This window comes from Schistocerca piceifrons, chromosome 2 (genome assembly GCF_021461385.2).
Source record: "Schistocerca piceifrons isolate TAMUIC-IGC-003096 chromosome 2, iqSchPice1.1, whole genome shotgun sequence".
NCBI classification, from domain to species: Eukaryota; Metazoa; Arthropoda; class Insecta; order Orthoptera; family Acrididae; genus Schistocerca; species Schistocerca piceifrons.
The window spans coordinates 275897849-275913597 of NC_060139.1; the positions used below are offsets into that span (position 1 = coordinate 275897849).

General features: G+C 37.9%; 1 protein-coding gene across 1 annotated transcript; it reads right to left on the reverse strand.

Moving 5' to 3' along the window:
• Positions 1–1087: 1087 nt before the first annotated feature.
• On the reverse strand, positions 1088–5185 carry LOC124776777 (speckle-type POZ protein-like). The gene is made up of 2 exons (XM_047251915.1): positions 4626–5185; positions 1088–1596 (listed from the first exon to the last, which is right to left on the reverse strand). Exons 1-2 carry the CDS (start codon positions 5168–5170, stop codon positions 1530–1532), a joined length of 612 nt encoding a protein of 203 aa, XP_047107871.1. The 5' UTR covers positions 5171–5185; the 3' UTR covers positions 1088–1529.
• Between the last annotated feature and the right edge of the window lie 10564 nt (positions 5186–15749).

Consider the following 15749-nt stretch of genomic DNA (forward strand, 5'->3'; position numbering starts at 1 on the left):
GGTGGTGTTTTTGCATTATCTGTATATTACTGGTATATTTTCACAAGCCTTATTCTTTGCAAAAAAAGAAAAAAAAAATCCAGAAATTTTTTTCTCTAGAAGAACATACTTTACAATGGAAAGCCATTTGAAAGAAAAGGCTCAACACACTATTCTACCACGGGATATTAAAGGATTTCTTGTAGCTCTAGCCCCAAAAATAACAAAGAGGTTGTTGAAAGATGTTGGAAGAGCCATCTTTCTGGTGGTAAAAGATGATGGATGATAATTATGATATTGTGAATACTGTGACATGCAATAACTTAGTTTGCAGAGCATCTCCTGAACAAGAAAGTGTACGATTGTCAATGTGTACTCAATTTTTTAATTGGCCGCCTTGTTATTTTTTATGACCACACACACAATTCTACTGATTATGCATTTTTGTAAAACTTGCTTTAAAAATTGCCAATAACAGCACTGTCAACTGCAGCTATAATCTGTTTATTATTTGTTATTAAAGTCACCCTGAGGAAACTTCCTGGCAACTTGTCTGTCAGATATTCCAAAATAATTTGAATCTGCTGCCATTAAGAACGATCTTTCTTATGGTTGATAACCCCATCTTTAACTACCAGAAAATTACAAAGTTTTCTTGTTAAATGGTATTTAAAGTTAGCAGCAATGAGTGAGGCACATTCCTGCTTAGTTAACTGTCTTCAGCATGCTTCCCACAGGGTTAGATGTCCAACAACCATTCCTTACCTGTTAACTTACATATTTCAATTCCTTGGCATTCATGACACATCTTAATTGTGAGCCAACTGGGATGGACTGACAGCTGGTGGCTACAGTAGCCATGCAGAAATGCACTGTACATAGGTAGCAGCTCAACTGCAACCTACCATGGTAAGTTACCACTGTTTAGTTAACAGGTGACACTGCTCAAGGGATGCAGTGTGCACAATTGATGGGAAGTATTTTTTAAGACATTAACACATGGAAAACATTTATATTTGAAATTTTCTCTTTGCCGATTTGCTGTGGGCAAGGATTATCACTGGTTTCAACATAAATATATTGGAAACAACTATGGAAAGTCTTGGAGTTACATTAGTAATAATTCCTTGAAAATTCATACATTTATTATGTAACAATGCATTATACAAAAACTGTTTGAATCAAGTTCCTCAGTCATTGTAATATATTTTGGCACAACTTGCCTGTGAAGAGAAATTCCAGTCTTGTGTAGTCACGGTTCGGCTTTTAGTAAAAATCAATAGCATCTATTAAAACTTTATTTTCATGTCACCTGAACTGTGACCAACCATCTGCCGTTATATTGGAGTAACCAATGAACTCAAAAAGTTACACGTGTAACAAAAGCTATGTGAGTGGAAGAGATTATCACAGCACTTCTATATAGTGTCACGAGTCTTATTCACCCAGTGTGGCAGAAATAACTGTTTAGGAACTTTCACAGAAACCATAACGAAACACATTACACGTCTGCTTCTGATGACATCTTTTTAAAAATCACATTTTCCCCATCAAGTAGAGATCTTTTCTTCATCCATCCGAATCCCGCTGGCCAGCAGTTTCCCCAATTCTTCCACACTGAACAAAAATAGCACCGAATAATATAGTAACAATTAAAAAAATATTACCATTAAACAAAATATTCATAAAATTATTAAACAGATATTGTGACAAATGTAAAGCTATGCTCACTTTGAAATTCTTTTACAGCTATATTTTTAATTGTGTGTTTATTTATTTAATTTTGTGTATGATACTGCTATCTTCATAAACTGTGCATCAAGAATACTAGTTCATGCTCTGTCTATGTGTCATTTACCTCAAGTAAGTCACTATCATTTTCTGGACTGGTTTCCTGGATGCAGTTTGAAGTAACTACTAAAAATGTCCCTCTTCCATTTGGTAGACATATGAACAACCCAACACGTGGCACGCCACTGAGAGCTAACCTCTTTTCAGCTATGACCAAGCTCTGTGCACTGCATTTTGAAGAGCAGTTAATAAGATGGGCTTTGCTAAGCTATATTATTGTCACAAAAGTTCTAATATATCTGCACAAGTACTGGGAGCCATGCTGCCATCATCACTTCCCATAGCTGTTGATGTGGATGTGCAGCAGGAAATTCACACAGCGAACAACCGGCAACCAACATGGTTGCACACACATTCAGGAGTACTAATACCTCCTAGTACATGTGTGTTCTCCAAAATAAATTGAAGTTTTATTGGGTTGACAGTGTAGCCAACCAATGGTACATACAGCAACATAAGAAATAGTGAAAGAAGTTCATAAAAGCATCACTGATTGGTTTCTGTGAGTGGTTTCACCTTCAATTTCAAAAAGGAACAACATACTCAGTTCTGCACATCTAAGTTAATGCTAAGCCTAACACACGATGAGGAAATAATAAACAGGACAGAGACTTGAAAATTATTAGGTGTTCATACTGATGAGAACTTAAGTGGGAAAAAGCACATTTTCGAATGCCTAAAATAACTTAGTTCAGACACATTTGCAGTTAGAATGATTGCAAATCTTATTTGGGAGGAGCGATCAGTGAACTGACATATTTTGCATATTCTCGTTCAATAATGTCAAATGATACAATGTTCGATGGCAACTCATCTTTAAAAAACGAAGTCTTTATTGCCTACAAACATGCTGTAAGAGTAATACGTGGGGCATACACACAAACATCCTCTAGTTATCTGTTGAAGGAGTTGGCCATTCTTACTACTGCTTCACAGTAAATTTATTCCCTCATGAGGTTTGTTATAAATAATCCACTACAGTTCAAAAAGAACAATGGTGTACTCCACATTATTGTTGCCTTTAGCACAAAAAATGGTGCAAAAAGTTGCAACAAAAATTTCTGATCACTTACGCACTGATATACGTGGAGGGACCAAATTTCGGAGCCCTATATGCAACAAGATTCTCCGATTTGTTGTAGTCTGACAGTCAAGGATTTATTTTGACAGTGCAACATATTGCTGTTTGCCTTCATTGCAAATCAATTCACTTTGGGTGTACCTATAGCAACAAATGCAGCCTGTAGTAAGTGAAAAAATGATATTTCACATGTAAAAAAGATTTATTTTGTTATGTTTTTGAACTTCCACTGCCGTGAGTGTGAATCCTGAATCCTTCCTGGTCATGCTGACAAGGTTTTATGAATTTATTTGTAAAAGTATAGACAACAGTAATTAAAATATCCCATGGTGCCTCTCCTGCTCTAATTTGGCCAGTTTAACGTCCTGCCCCCCGCCCCCCCCCCCCCTTAAGGCACTGGTCTCAGATTTGGAAGGACAGATGCTTCCACTACATCCGGACATCCTGGCATCCTGGTTTAGGTTTTCTGTGATTTTCCTAAATCTTTTCAGGCAAATGCCTCTCCTTCTTTAACACGCATGCATATTGATATGTTTCTATATACAACTTATGTATTCCTTGTATTACACTGACCGATCCTGTATCATTGTAAAATGATCCTACGGCACACAAATTACTCCTACTGATAACATCATACATAACACACAAGGGAAACTTAAGTCTACACAACATAATTCAATAAAAACTGTTCTTGAGAGTGTAACTATACAGTGTAAATATATCTGGGATATCAGTCGTAAGTTGGGCACACATGCAGGCTATCCCAGGAGGACAGTTCATATGGTCAAATGCTCCCTTTGGAATGGTTTTCTCTCTTCTACTGTCACTGATCAAGCCACATTTACATGGCTTACAGTCAGTAATACACACTATGTAATAACCATCAATGTTTGCAGGACAAGCCACAAAGTGCAATGGAAACAAATGTGGTGCTTAATGACTCAGGATAGCTTTATAAATCCTGTGATTTGGCAGTCACAAACAACGGGTCAGGAATACTTTTACTGATTTGGAAAATGTGCTAATGGGTTACAAGGGAACATTTTGTCTGTAGTGCAAGAGAGTGATTTACATTCTCTACGATACAGCTTTTCCATAATCTAATGTACATTTTGTTCTCCCTAAAGGACATAAATGCACTGAAGTTGATACTTGTTTGCCTTTTACAAATTTTACTGTGAATAGTTTAAAATGGACTGCAAACTGTTGTAAATTTAGTGTGAAATGCTGTAAATGTTTTGTCGCCATCCTCAAACTGAAATATATCAATTCAAATAATAACTTTGCTTTTGACAGCAGTGCAATAGCTGTTAAATACAAACACAAATAAAGAGTATAGAAAGTGCTATTGTGTTTTATGAGTGGTTCAGTTGATTCAAGGGTGTGAGAGTTGCAAAAATTAATCCAAAATAAGATACCATAAGCATAGTGTTTTGCAAGATAAGTCGCAAATATATAAAAATACAGTGTTTGCACCTGATTCAAACGTAAGACAGACATAACAGCTGCTGAAACTTGAATTCAATATTTGCTATATTTACAGTATAAATGTAGACAAGCAATATTTTTCTTTGTGCCTCATATGTGAAAGAAGATTGCATCTGAATCACCTATACAAATTGCAGGTAATTTTTGTGCTACAGGACCACAACAACCTTCACAACAAACTGGAAACAGGCACAAACAAAGTGGGCAAAAACAAAGTCATGCAGACCTGGCTTCCGTAATCGCGTGGGAGGCCACTAGGCGGGATATCTCCACCAGCGGCCTCGGATCTTTCCTCAGCTCCTGGACCCACCCCTGAGAGCCCAGCACTGGCAGAGCGTGCCTTGCAAAGTATTCAATGGCCGCCTTACGGAGGTGTGGGCATGAGTGCCGCAGGGCAAGCACGCAGTACGGCACAGTGTTCTCCACATGTAAATCCTTGACCAAATGCTGCTCGCACATCTCCTTCAGCACGTGCAGCTCATATCTGTCTGCGAGCACCAGCAGTTGGGGTGCTACACTCTGCAGCTGCGGTACCTCGTCCGTGTACAAGAAGGTCAGCAACTGCTGCACCACATCCACAGGCATGTCGGGGATTAAGATTAACTGCTTCCCCCGGCGGAGTAACGCTTCGAACACGGAGCTCTGAGCCACCAGCACCGAGCTGTGGGCCGGCAATTGGCCATCTGCAGCCACCATCGAGACGTCAGCACCCAACCCCGACTCCAATAGAGACCTCAGTTCATTTGGTGGGCTTCCGTGTGGCTGTTGCATACTGAGCACTGTTAACAACCTGAAATCGCCAAAGCACCACATTAAAATTCTTTACTAGGTACTCTAACACCTTAATGTCTTATTATTTTTCTGCCTCGACAGAGAACAACAGGTAAATATAGCATCAATCAAACATATGCAAGAAATCTTGAGGGCAATATAAAAGTTGCCGATACTACTTTTGTACCCAATCATCATCGCTACTTGTTACGCATGTACTGCCTGGACCCCAATTACATTATTGGTGGCTCACCACTATTTACAGCAGACTTTAAAGATCTGTAAAATGCTGAGGGAACGTGCATTTCACAGAATAGCGGTGAGGGCCTCAACAAACAAATGAGCATCAAAAACACAGAGGCCACTACAAGTCATACTTAGTTATAAGTGGAAGGAGTGGCTCCGAATAACAACATAGCTAGCAGCACCTGAGGAAGACAACTGGATTGGTCATCGAAATACTGCGCATAAAAATGGAAGCAACTACTCGGCTGAACATCTGAAAGCACTATTAATCAATCATATCAAGAAAACCAGAAATTGTAAATTTCTTTTTTTTGCAAAGTATGACCTGTGTAGCTGTTTAACGTACGCTTGAGTGAAAAGTGAATGCAGAAGGGGGTGTCTTGTTTATATCATCAATTACATTTTGATTTTAATATGGATACCATACTGTAACTTTTGTTTCCAAGCTCATCTAAAATATTATGCTTCTACACATACCAACAACAAAAAAGAAAATAATAATAATAATTCCCGTGGAGGCCCGGGAAAAGAATAGGCCACCGGTATGTTCTGCTAGTCGTAGAAGGTGACGAAAAGAACCAACCACTAATAGGGCTAACCCCCCTTTTAGTGTGATTACTTGGTTCAGGACAGAACTGAAGAAGCCTCGGACAAGAGCCGTCACGGTCGGGGACGACGCTTGAACCCTATGCCCGCCCACAATGGTAATGACACTGCTAGCCAACTGGAAAATGATTTAAATCCAAATAGAGGTGTTTTGCAGGATATGCTTCCTGCAACCATCCTAGAAGGAAAACAAAGACAGAGGATGAGATGGTCAGATGAAGTTAATCGACACATGTTCTGTTATTACCAAGCAACAAACCTAGGAACCAACACAACTGGATACAGATCACAAGTATACACAACATTTATTACCAGATACCCGGAATTAAAATTTTTAACAGAACAACGACTAGCTGATCAGATCCGTGTAATAATAAAAAATAACAGGATACCCCAGTCAGAATTAGAAAACATCAAACAACAAGTACAACAAATACTGGAACAAAATAATATGCAATCAGAAGAAGAAGAAAATACAGTAATGGGCTCAAACATCCCAGAGCAAACAAACAAAGAACAACACACATCAATTAAACAATCAGAGGAAAACGAAATCTTAAGACAGCCACCAGCACAAGCACAAATAGAACATGAAGTGACACACATGTTAGATATAGAAGAAAAATTTCAGTTGGCATATATAGAATACAAAGACACAAATACAGACATTAGACCATTCTTGCATAGACCACCAAATAACCCACAAGTCGAAACAACAATAAAAACTATCAACACAATCATACACAACAAAATAAATGAATACAACTATGGAAGTGTTACAACTACTGGTTTATATAGGAGCACTCACTACACTATATATACACACTAGGCAGAGATCAGAACCAACCAACACACAGAAGAAACCCACAAAACCAGCATGGCAACACAGGCTACAGATCACAATAGAAAAACTGAGAAAAGGCATCGGACAGCTAACACAATTTATAAGAAACGAAATATCAGACAAAAAACGAAAAAGGTTAGGTAAAATCTCACAACAAGAAGCAATAGAGCAGATTCCATAGAAATATTGGAACACATGACGCAATACTGACCCTACGACTTATCTTAGAAGCTAGATTAAGGAAAGGCAAACCTATGTTTCTAGCATTTGTAGACTTAGAGGAAGCTTTTGACAATGTTGCCTGGAATACTCTCTTTCAGATTCTGAAGATGGCAGGGGTAAAATACAGGGAGCGAAAGGCTATTTACAATTTGTGCAGAAACCAGGTGGCAGTTATTAGAGTTGAGGGGCATGAAAGGGAAGCAGTGGTTGGGAAGGGGGTGAGACAGGGTTTTAGCCTCTCCCCGATGTTATTCAATCTGTATATTGAGCAAGCAGTGAAGGAAACAAAAGAAAAATTCGGAGTAGGTATTAAAATCCATGGAGAAGAAATAAAAACTGAGGTTCGCCGATGACATTGTAATTCTGTCAGAGACAGCAAAGGACTTGGAAGAGCAGTTGAACGGGATGCACAGTGTCTTGAAAGGAGGATATAAGATTAACATCAACAAAAGCAAAACGAGGATAATGGAATGCAGTCGAAATAAGCCGAGAGATGATGAGGCTATTAAATTAGGAAATGAGACACTTAAAGTGGTAAAGGAGTTTTGCTATTTGGGGAGCAAAATAGCTGATGATGGTCGAAGTAGAGAGGATATAAAATGTAGACTGGCAATGGCAAGGAAAGCGTTTCTGAAGAAGAGAAATTTGTTAACATTGAGTATAGATTTAAATGTCAGGAAGTCGTTTCTGAAATTATTTGTATGGAGTGTAGCCATGTATGGAAGTGAAACATGGACGATAAATAGTTTGGACAAGAAGAGAATAGAAGCTTTCGAAATGTGGTGCTACAGAAGAATGCTGAAGATTAGATGGGTAGATCACATAACTAATGGGAAGGTATTTAACAGGATTGGGGAGAAGAGAAGTTTGTGGCACAACTTGACTAGAAAAAGGGATCGATTGGTAGGACATGTTCTTAGGCATCAAGAGATCACGAATTTAGTATTGGAGGGCAGCGTGGAGTGTAAAAATCGTAGAGGGAGACCAAGAGATGAATACACTAAGCAGATTCAGAAGGATGTAGGTTGCAGTAGGTGCTTTGCGATGAAGAAGCTTGCACAGGACAGAGTAGCATGGAGAGCTGCATCAAACCATTCTCAGTATTGAAGACCACAACAACAACAACATGGTGTTAAGTATCCATTTTCTTACGTTGTTGTCACAATAGATACTTTTCCACTGTGAAGATGGTCCACAATTGAAACCAGTAGTGAATACACGTATTGAGGACAGCACAGCATGTATCATGCATTTCTCCAAATATACTGATGTTGTCGACAGTTTCCTGACAAAAATTTTGAGGAAAAATGCTTATAAAATGTGTGATCTTATTTATTTATAGATTCTTGCATTACTTCTTGTTAGAACAATTCCATACTTAAGGTTGAATAAAAAGTAAAGTGTTTTTGTTAATTCTAACTAGTTTTCAGCTTACTGGGCCATCTTCAGGAAACAACTGACTAGCATCTGCTACGGACAGTAGTTCTTAGCTAAAAGACATTAAAATCAAAGATACAATCCACTTACTGGAATGTTGTGCACTGAACTTTTTTTTAATGTTTAAGTTACACTTTACACAGTAGGAAATATTAAGTGCAATAAATGATTAAACTACACAATATTACAGTATTGTAAGTTCTTGATTAAATTTAGTTATTTGGTTGTTGTTGTTGTTGTTGTCGTCGTCTTCAGTCCTGAGACTGGTTTGATGCAGGTCTCCATGCTACTCTATCCTGTGCAAGCTGCTTCACCTCCCAGTACGTTCTGCAGCCTACATCCTTCTGAATCTGCTTAGTGTATTCATCTCTTGGTCTCCCTCTGCGATTTTTACCCTCCATGCTGCCCTCCAATACTAAATTGGTGATCCCTTGATGCCCCAGAACATGTCCTACCAACCAATCCTTTCTTCTAGTCAAGTTGTGTCACAAACTCCTCTTCTCCCCAATTCTATTCAATACCTCCTCATTAGTTATATGATCTACCCATCTAATCTTCAGCATTTTTCTGTAGCACCACATTTTAAAAGCTCCTATTCTCCTCTTGTCCAAACTATTTATCGCCCATGTTTCACTTTCATACATGGCTACACTCCATACAAATACTTTCAGAAACGACTTCCTGACACTTAAATCTATACTACATGTTAATAAATTTCTCTTCTTCAGAACGATTTCCTTGCCATTGCCAGTCTACATTTTATATCCTCTCTACTTCGACAATCCTCAGTTATTTTGCTCCCCGAATAGCAAAGCTCCATTAGTACTTTAAGTGTCTCATTTCCTAATTTAATTCCCACAGCATCACCTGAATTCATTTGACTACATTCCATTATCCCCGTTTTGCTTTTGTTGATGTTCATGTTATATCCTCCTTTTCAAGACCCTGTCCATTCCGTTCAACTGCTCTTCCCAGTCCTTTGCTGTCTCTGACAGAATTACAATGTCATCGGCAAAACCTCCAAGTTTTTATTTCTTCTCCATGGATTTTGATTACTCCTTCAAATTTGTCTTTTGTTTCCTTTATTGCTTGCTCAATATACAGATTGAATAACATTGGGAATAGGCTACAACCTTGTCTCACTCCCCTCCCAACCACTGCTTCCCTTTCATGTCCCTTGACTCGTACATCTGCCATCTGGTTTCTGTACAAATTGTAAATAGCCTTTCGCTCCCTATATTTTACCCCCTGCCACCTCCAGAATATGAAAGAGAGTATTCCAGGCAATATTGTCAAAAGCTTTCCCTAAGTCTACAAATGCTAGAAACGTAGGTTTGCCTTTTCTTAATCTAGCTTCTAAGACAAGCCATAGGGTCAGTATTGCCTCATGTGTTCCAACATTTCTATGGAATCCAAACTGATCTTCCCTGAGGTCGGCTTCTACCAGTTTTTGCATTCGTCTGTAAAGAATTCGTGTTAGTATTTTGCAGCCATGACTTATTAAACTGATAGTTCGGTAATTTTCACATCTGGCAACACCTGCTTTCTTTGGAATTGGAATTATTATATTCTTCTTGAAGTCTGAGTGTATTTCTCCTGTCTCATACATTTTGCTCACCAGATGGTAGAGTTTTGTCAGGACTGGCTCTCCAAATGGTACTCCCGGAGCCTTGTTTCATCTTAGGTCTTTCAGTGCTCTGTCAAACTCTTCATGCGGTATCATATCTCCCATTTCATCTTCATCTACATCCTCTTCCATTTCCATAATACTGTCCTCAATACATCGCCCTTGTATAGACCCTCAATATACTCCTTCCACCTTTCTGCTTTCCCTTCTTTGCTTAGAACTGGGTTTCCATCTGAGCCCTTGATATTCATACATGTTGTTCTCTTTTCTCCAAATGTCTCTTTAATTTGCCTGTAGGCAGTATCTATCTAACCCCTAGTGGTCTCTACAATGTCATCAGCATCCTTACATTTGTCCTTTAGCCATACCTACTTAGCCATTTTGCACTTCCTGTCAATCTCATTTTTGAGACGTTTGTATTCCCTTTTGCCTGCTTCATTTACTGCAATTTTATATTTTCTCCTTTCATAAATTAAATTCAATATCTCTTCTGTTACCCAAGGATTTCTACTAGCCCTCGTCTTTTTACCTGCTTGATCCTCTGCTGGCTTCACTACTTCATTCCTCAAAGCTACCCATTCTTCTTCTACTGTATTTCTTTCCCCCATTCTTGTCAATTGTTCCCTTATGCTCTCCCTGAAACTCTGTACAACCTCTGGTTTAGTCAATTTATCCAGGTCCCATCTTCTTAAATTCCTACGTTTTTGCAGTTTCTTCAGTTTTACTCTACAATTCATAACCAATAGATTGTGGTCAGAGTCCACATCTGCCCCTGGAAATGTCTTAACAATTTAAAACCTGGTTCCTAAATCTCTGTCTTACCATTATATAATTTATCTGAAACCTGTCAGTATCTCCAGGCTTCTTCCATGTATACAACCTTCTTTTATGATTCTTGAACCAAGTGTTAGACTGATTAGTTTATGCTCTGTGCAAAATTCTACCAGGTGGCTCCCTCTTTCACTTCTTACCCCCCAATCCATATTCACCTACTATGTTTCCTTCCCTTCCTTTTCCTACTATCGAATTCCAGTCACCCATAACTATTACATTTTCGTCTCCCTTTACTATCTGAATAATTTCTTTTATCTCATCATACATTTCATCAATTTCTTCGTCATCTGCAGAGCTAGTTGGCATATAAACTTGTACTACTGCGGACTTCGTGTTTATCTTGGCCACAATAAGGCGTTCACTATGCTATTTGTAGGAACTTACCCGCACTCCCATTTTTTTTCATTATTAAACCTACTCCTGCATTACCCCTATTTCATTTTGTATTTATAACCCTGAATTCACCTGACCAAAAGTCTTGTTCCTCCTGCCACCGAACTTCGCTAATTCCCACTGTATCTAACTTTAACCTATCCATTGCCCTTTTAAATTTTCTAACCTACCTGTCCGATTAAGGGATATGACATTCCACGCTCCAACCCTTAGAACGCCAGTTTTCTTTCTCCTGATAACATTATTTGGCTACAGAAAAAAAAAGAACAATGACTTGTGCTCTCCGTTATCTCCTTTCCCCAGATACTGACATTCCATTTTCCAAAACAATTACTTCACCTCTTTATACGCACCTTACTGCCCAGAAATGCATTCAATTGTTGACAAATTGACTGTTGCCAAAATTTGCTGCAATAATGAAGGTACACACCTTATGGAGGTCAAATCGAGGGCTGCTTAACCCTAAAAGTGTACATCTGGGTCACTGACCTAGTAGACTGACTTTTCTTAAACAATGCCTTCTCGTGTCTTTTCACAGTCCAACACACCTCACTCTTTCACTAATGTATTTCCTAACTGACACTATTTAACAAAAAGTTCAAACCAAACACAAAACTCGACTCATAATGGTTTATGTGCAAGTTCTCATTCGTTTGTTATAAACAGAAGAGCACTGGAAACAGTGTTGCCAACATGCATATTTTACACTAAAAATTCAGAGATGGAATTAACACTTTACACAGGAAACTATCGCCCACTCTGTTTGCACTGATTACTAACATATTAACTAAACAACATACTGTGTAATTTTATAAGGCTTTAGGGTAGGGGTTTTTTAGTAAATAATTTGTAAGGGCTCGTAAAAATGCATTTACATTTTTAGTAATAAATATTTACGTAATACAGATAGCTGGAGCAAGAAGATGCTGTTTATAATTATATCAGTAGTATCTGGTAATATGACAGAAAAGATGGTGTTCTGTGACTTATGAAACTCTAGAAAGAAAATAAAAATTAAGTGAAAAAATGAACTAAAAATTCGTATTTTCGTCTTAAATTTGTAAGTTAAAGGAAGCCCTCAAGTCTACGGGTGTCAACTAAATTTCAACACACTAATGAGGAGTTTTAATGCGAAACATCCGCCAGGTCTCCAGCACTTTTGGTTTACTATATTATTTTTTGTCATCTACTGTTTTAAGAGTTATTTACAAAACATACATTTTTCAAAGGGGTGTACCATTTACAAAAATTAAGGTAGAACGAAATTACTTTATTTCTTAATACTTGTGATGTAGAGGTCTAATATACTATTTTTTCCAGAGAAATTAATGACCACGAATAGACATGACCTGTATGATTTCAGATGAAATCACCCACTAATGAATGAATCGCTTTATGAATAACTGAGAACACCTCAAAACATTTGTGTAATACATGCATTTTATTAAATGAATAGCACTATATCTAATTAAACTGCAAATGAAGTCTCTAGATCTGTTCACTTCCAAGATTCATCACTGAAAAGCTTCCATGGCAGTCTTTACTTGTTCTCGAATTTTGGATGTATTAATACCTAAACTGACTGAAAAATTACATGACAGAGGTATGCTAAGGTGCATTTGACGTATGGGAGTCTAATTTCATTATAAAATATTTTATATTCAGACAATTTCTCCATCACATAACTGAAGGTCACTGTAACCCCACTGTACAGTTTGTATGACAATTTCAGAGGTGTAGACTACTAGAGTTATATGTGCTTTTGTCTGATCTCTGGTAGTACTGAGACCTACACATACCTACTGCCTAGACTGTTTGGATTTCTCTTTGAATTGTCTATGTTTTGGGGTTCAAAACTTCATGCAATAGGCTTGGGTTCATGTGGTATACAAGTGAAAAGGAATGCCCTCATTTAGATGGCGGCCCTGTGTGTTTCCTTAGCTCAATCAGTCAGGGGCATGCCAAGATGCCTCAAATGAGAAGATTGTTTACCAAAAAAGGTAAAGCCAAATTCTGGTTCAGCAAGCCAGACAAAGTCATGACGTCTGATGTCAAAAATGGCTCGAATCACCTACTTGGCTTAGGTTACTCGTATGATGATGGAACAATGGGATAGCTACTACATATTGCAAATCTCTCAAGATTACTTATGAAACATAGGTACTGAAGTAATCTCACTTTTGTAGATAATACCCAGATAAGAAAAACACCTCTCCAGTACTTAATCTCACCACCTACGGCCTATGCAATCACTGTTACACAAACACAAGGCAGATGTTTAGCATAATTTCATAATATGTCACAGCCTTGACAGCAGTTCAACTCATATGACTAAACAAAGACAAAAGGAATGGAAGAGACATCTGTTCACCAACAAGCATTACAGGTTCTTTCAAACTGTGCCTTGGTCCAACTCTATCCCAAACAAAAAGGCATTAGAACGATTACTTTGTTTCCATTGCATGGCCTTCCTGCACAGTAGATTTTGTTCTTTATTGCTTTCTCTCCAGTGTCAGCATATTCCACAACTGCACACCAGATAACACACACATTCCTGGATGATTTACACATATGTCTATCATTCCAATCTTTTCTATCCACTGCTCTCTTTAGTGTAATACCAGCTCTATTACAATCCTTTAGGCCTGCCACTTTTCATACAATGTATACAGCTTTCCTACAAAACTTTTTATCGACACAATTCGAAATATCTTAGTTCTGTACTCCATTTGCTCATTTGGTTTCTAACACACTCATGTACCATCACATAACACTTCTGGTATTTATTTTCACCTTCACACAACATTCCATACACGCAATTTCATCCTGATTGATGAACAGTGAACATTATAGCAAAACTCAATTCCAAGTTCACTGAACTTACATTCCTCATTAATTATGCAGTGTACAAGATATCCAAAACAACATACAGCTAGAGCAAAGTGTCTAAAATTATTAGTTAGACTTCATACAAACAAATAATAATTAAAAATATAGAAACAATAAAGAGCAATTGTGACACTAATAGTATCAGTGCTGTTTTCTTACATGAAACAATTACATAGGTGTGTATGGGCCAACAAAGAAGCATTCCGATTCCACCCGTCTGCTTTGACCCACAATATCAATATGGCAGAAACCCCTAATTTCAGCGTCTCCAACATGACACCTATGATGCCAATACGTAGGCACGCCAACGAACGTGAAAATACCTAAATAACACAATAACATATCCCTCCAAAAATGGGCCAATCCAAGTGAAGTGGTCCAATAAAAATTAAGTTGGTTGCTTGACCATTTTTAAATATTTTAATTTTTTTAAAATGTGATTACCCAATAATTGAGAAGTTCAAAACAGTTTTAAAAGAATGGTGGAAATACGGAAGCGTCCGATCCCGCCCGTCTGCTTTGACCCATGACGTCACAAATATGGCGGAAACAAAAACAAACACACACACACTTTCCACAAGAAGCCTAATGACACTAACGGGACAAGCGCGGAAAATGGGGTTTTTTGGGTGGGGGTAAACTAAATATAAACAAATTTAGACGCCTTGCGTAGCTACAACGTGTAAGTGAAGAAGCCACGCATGAATACCCACCCACCTCCCCAGGGGCCGTAACCCCTGCAACCCATAGAAGATAAAGATGGTTCAAGTAGCTGATTAGTGTTTTTTGTCTTTAAAAAAAAAAAAATCTCACGGGATAGAACGAACAGATTAGAAAGATAAATATAATAAACTAAAACAGAAATTGGAGGAAACAGATAATTAAAATAAGTAATAAGTTTTTTTAAATTTAAAAAAAATCTCACGAGATAGAACGAACAGATCAGAAAAGTAAATAAAATAAGATAAAACACAACTGGAGACAGCCACACTCAAACCAAACTCCGCGCCGTCAGGACGTCACACACGACAACACCCTTACATCACGGGTCAAAGCCGACGCGTGGGATCGGACGCTTCTGTCGACCCAGAATTGTGGCCATTTTCATTTGTAAGTGCGCGACAATATTTCAGTTTAGAGACATTAGCAAAAATATGAATATCTCTGCACTGGGTTAAGTTACAACATTGCAATTGACATGATTGTTCTTAGAAAAGTGTCCTCTACAACATTGTCTATTATACAAAATACCCTAAATTCAAAATAACCAGTCAAAATGAACCTCCAAAGTTTGGTATCCAAATTTTCAAAAATCCATTTTTAGGCCCAAAAATAACAAAGAGTGATTTATGAGAGTATTTTTTCCTATAGTTAGGTAAGAACACTTACAAATGTTTCCTCAATTGTTTATGAATTTTTGAAATTTGAAAATTTTCATTTTTTGTGAAGTTTGGGGTTAGTTATCTCAGGTGGGACTGGAT

Coding starts and splice junctions, on each gene's coding strand:
- LOC124776777 (XM_047251915.1), bottom strand. CDS start 5,170: ATGCAACAGCCACACGGAAGCCCACCAAATGAACTGAGGTCTCTATTG. Junction 1,597..4,625: donor CACGCGATTACGGAAGCCAG/GTCTGCATGACT, acceptor ATTTTTGTTCAG/TGTGGAAGAATTGGGGAAAC.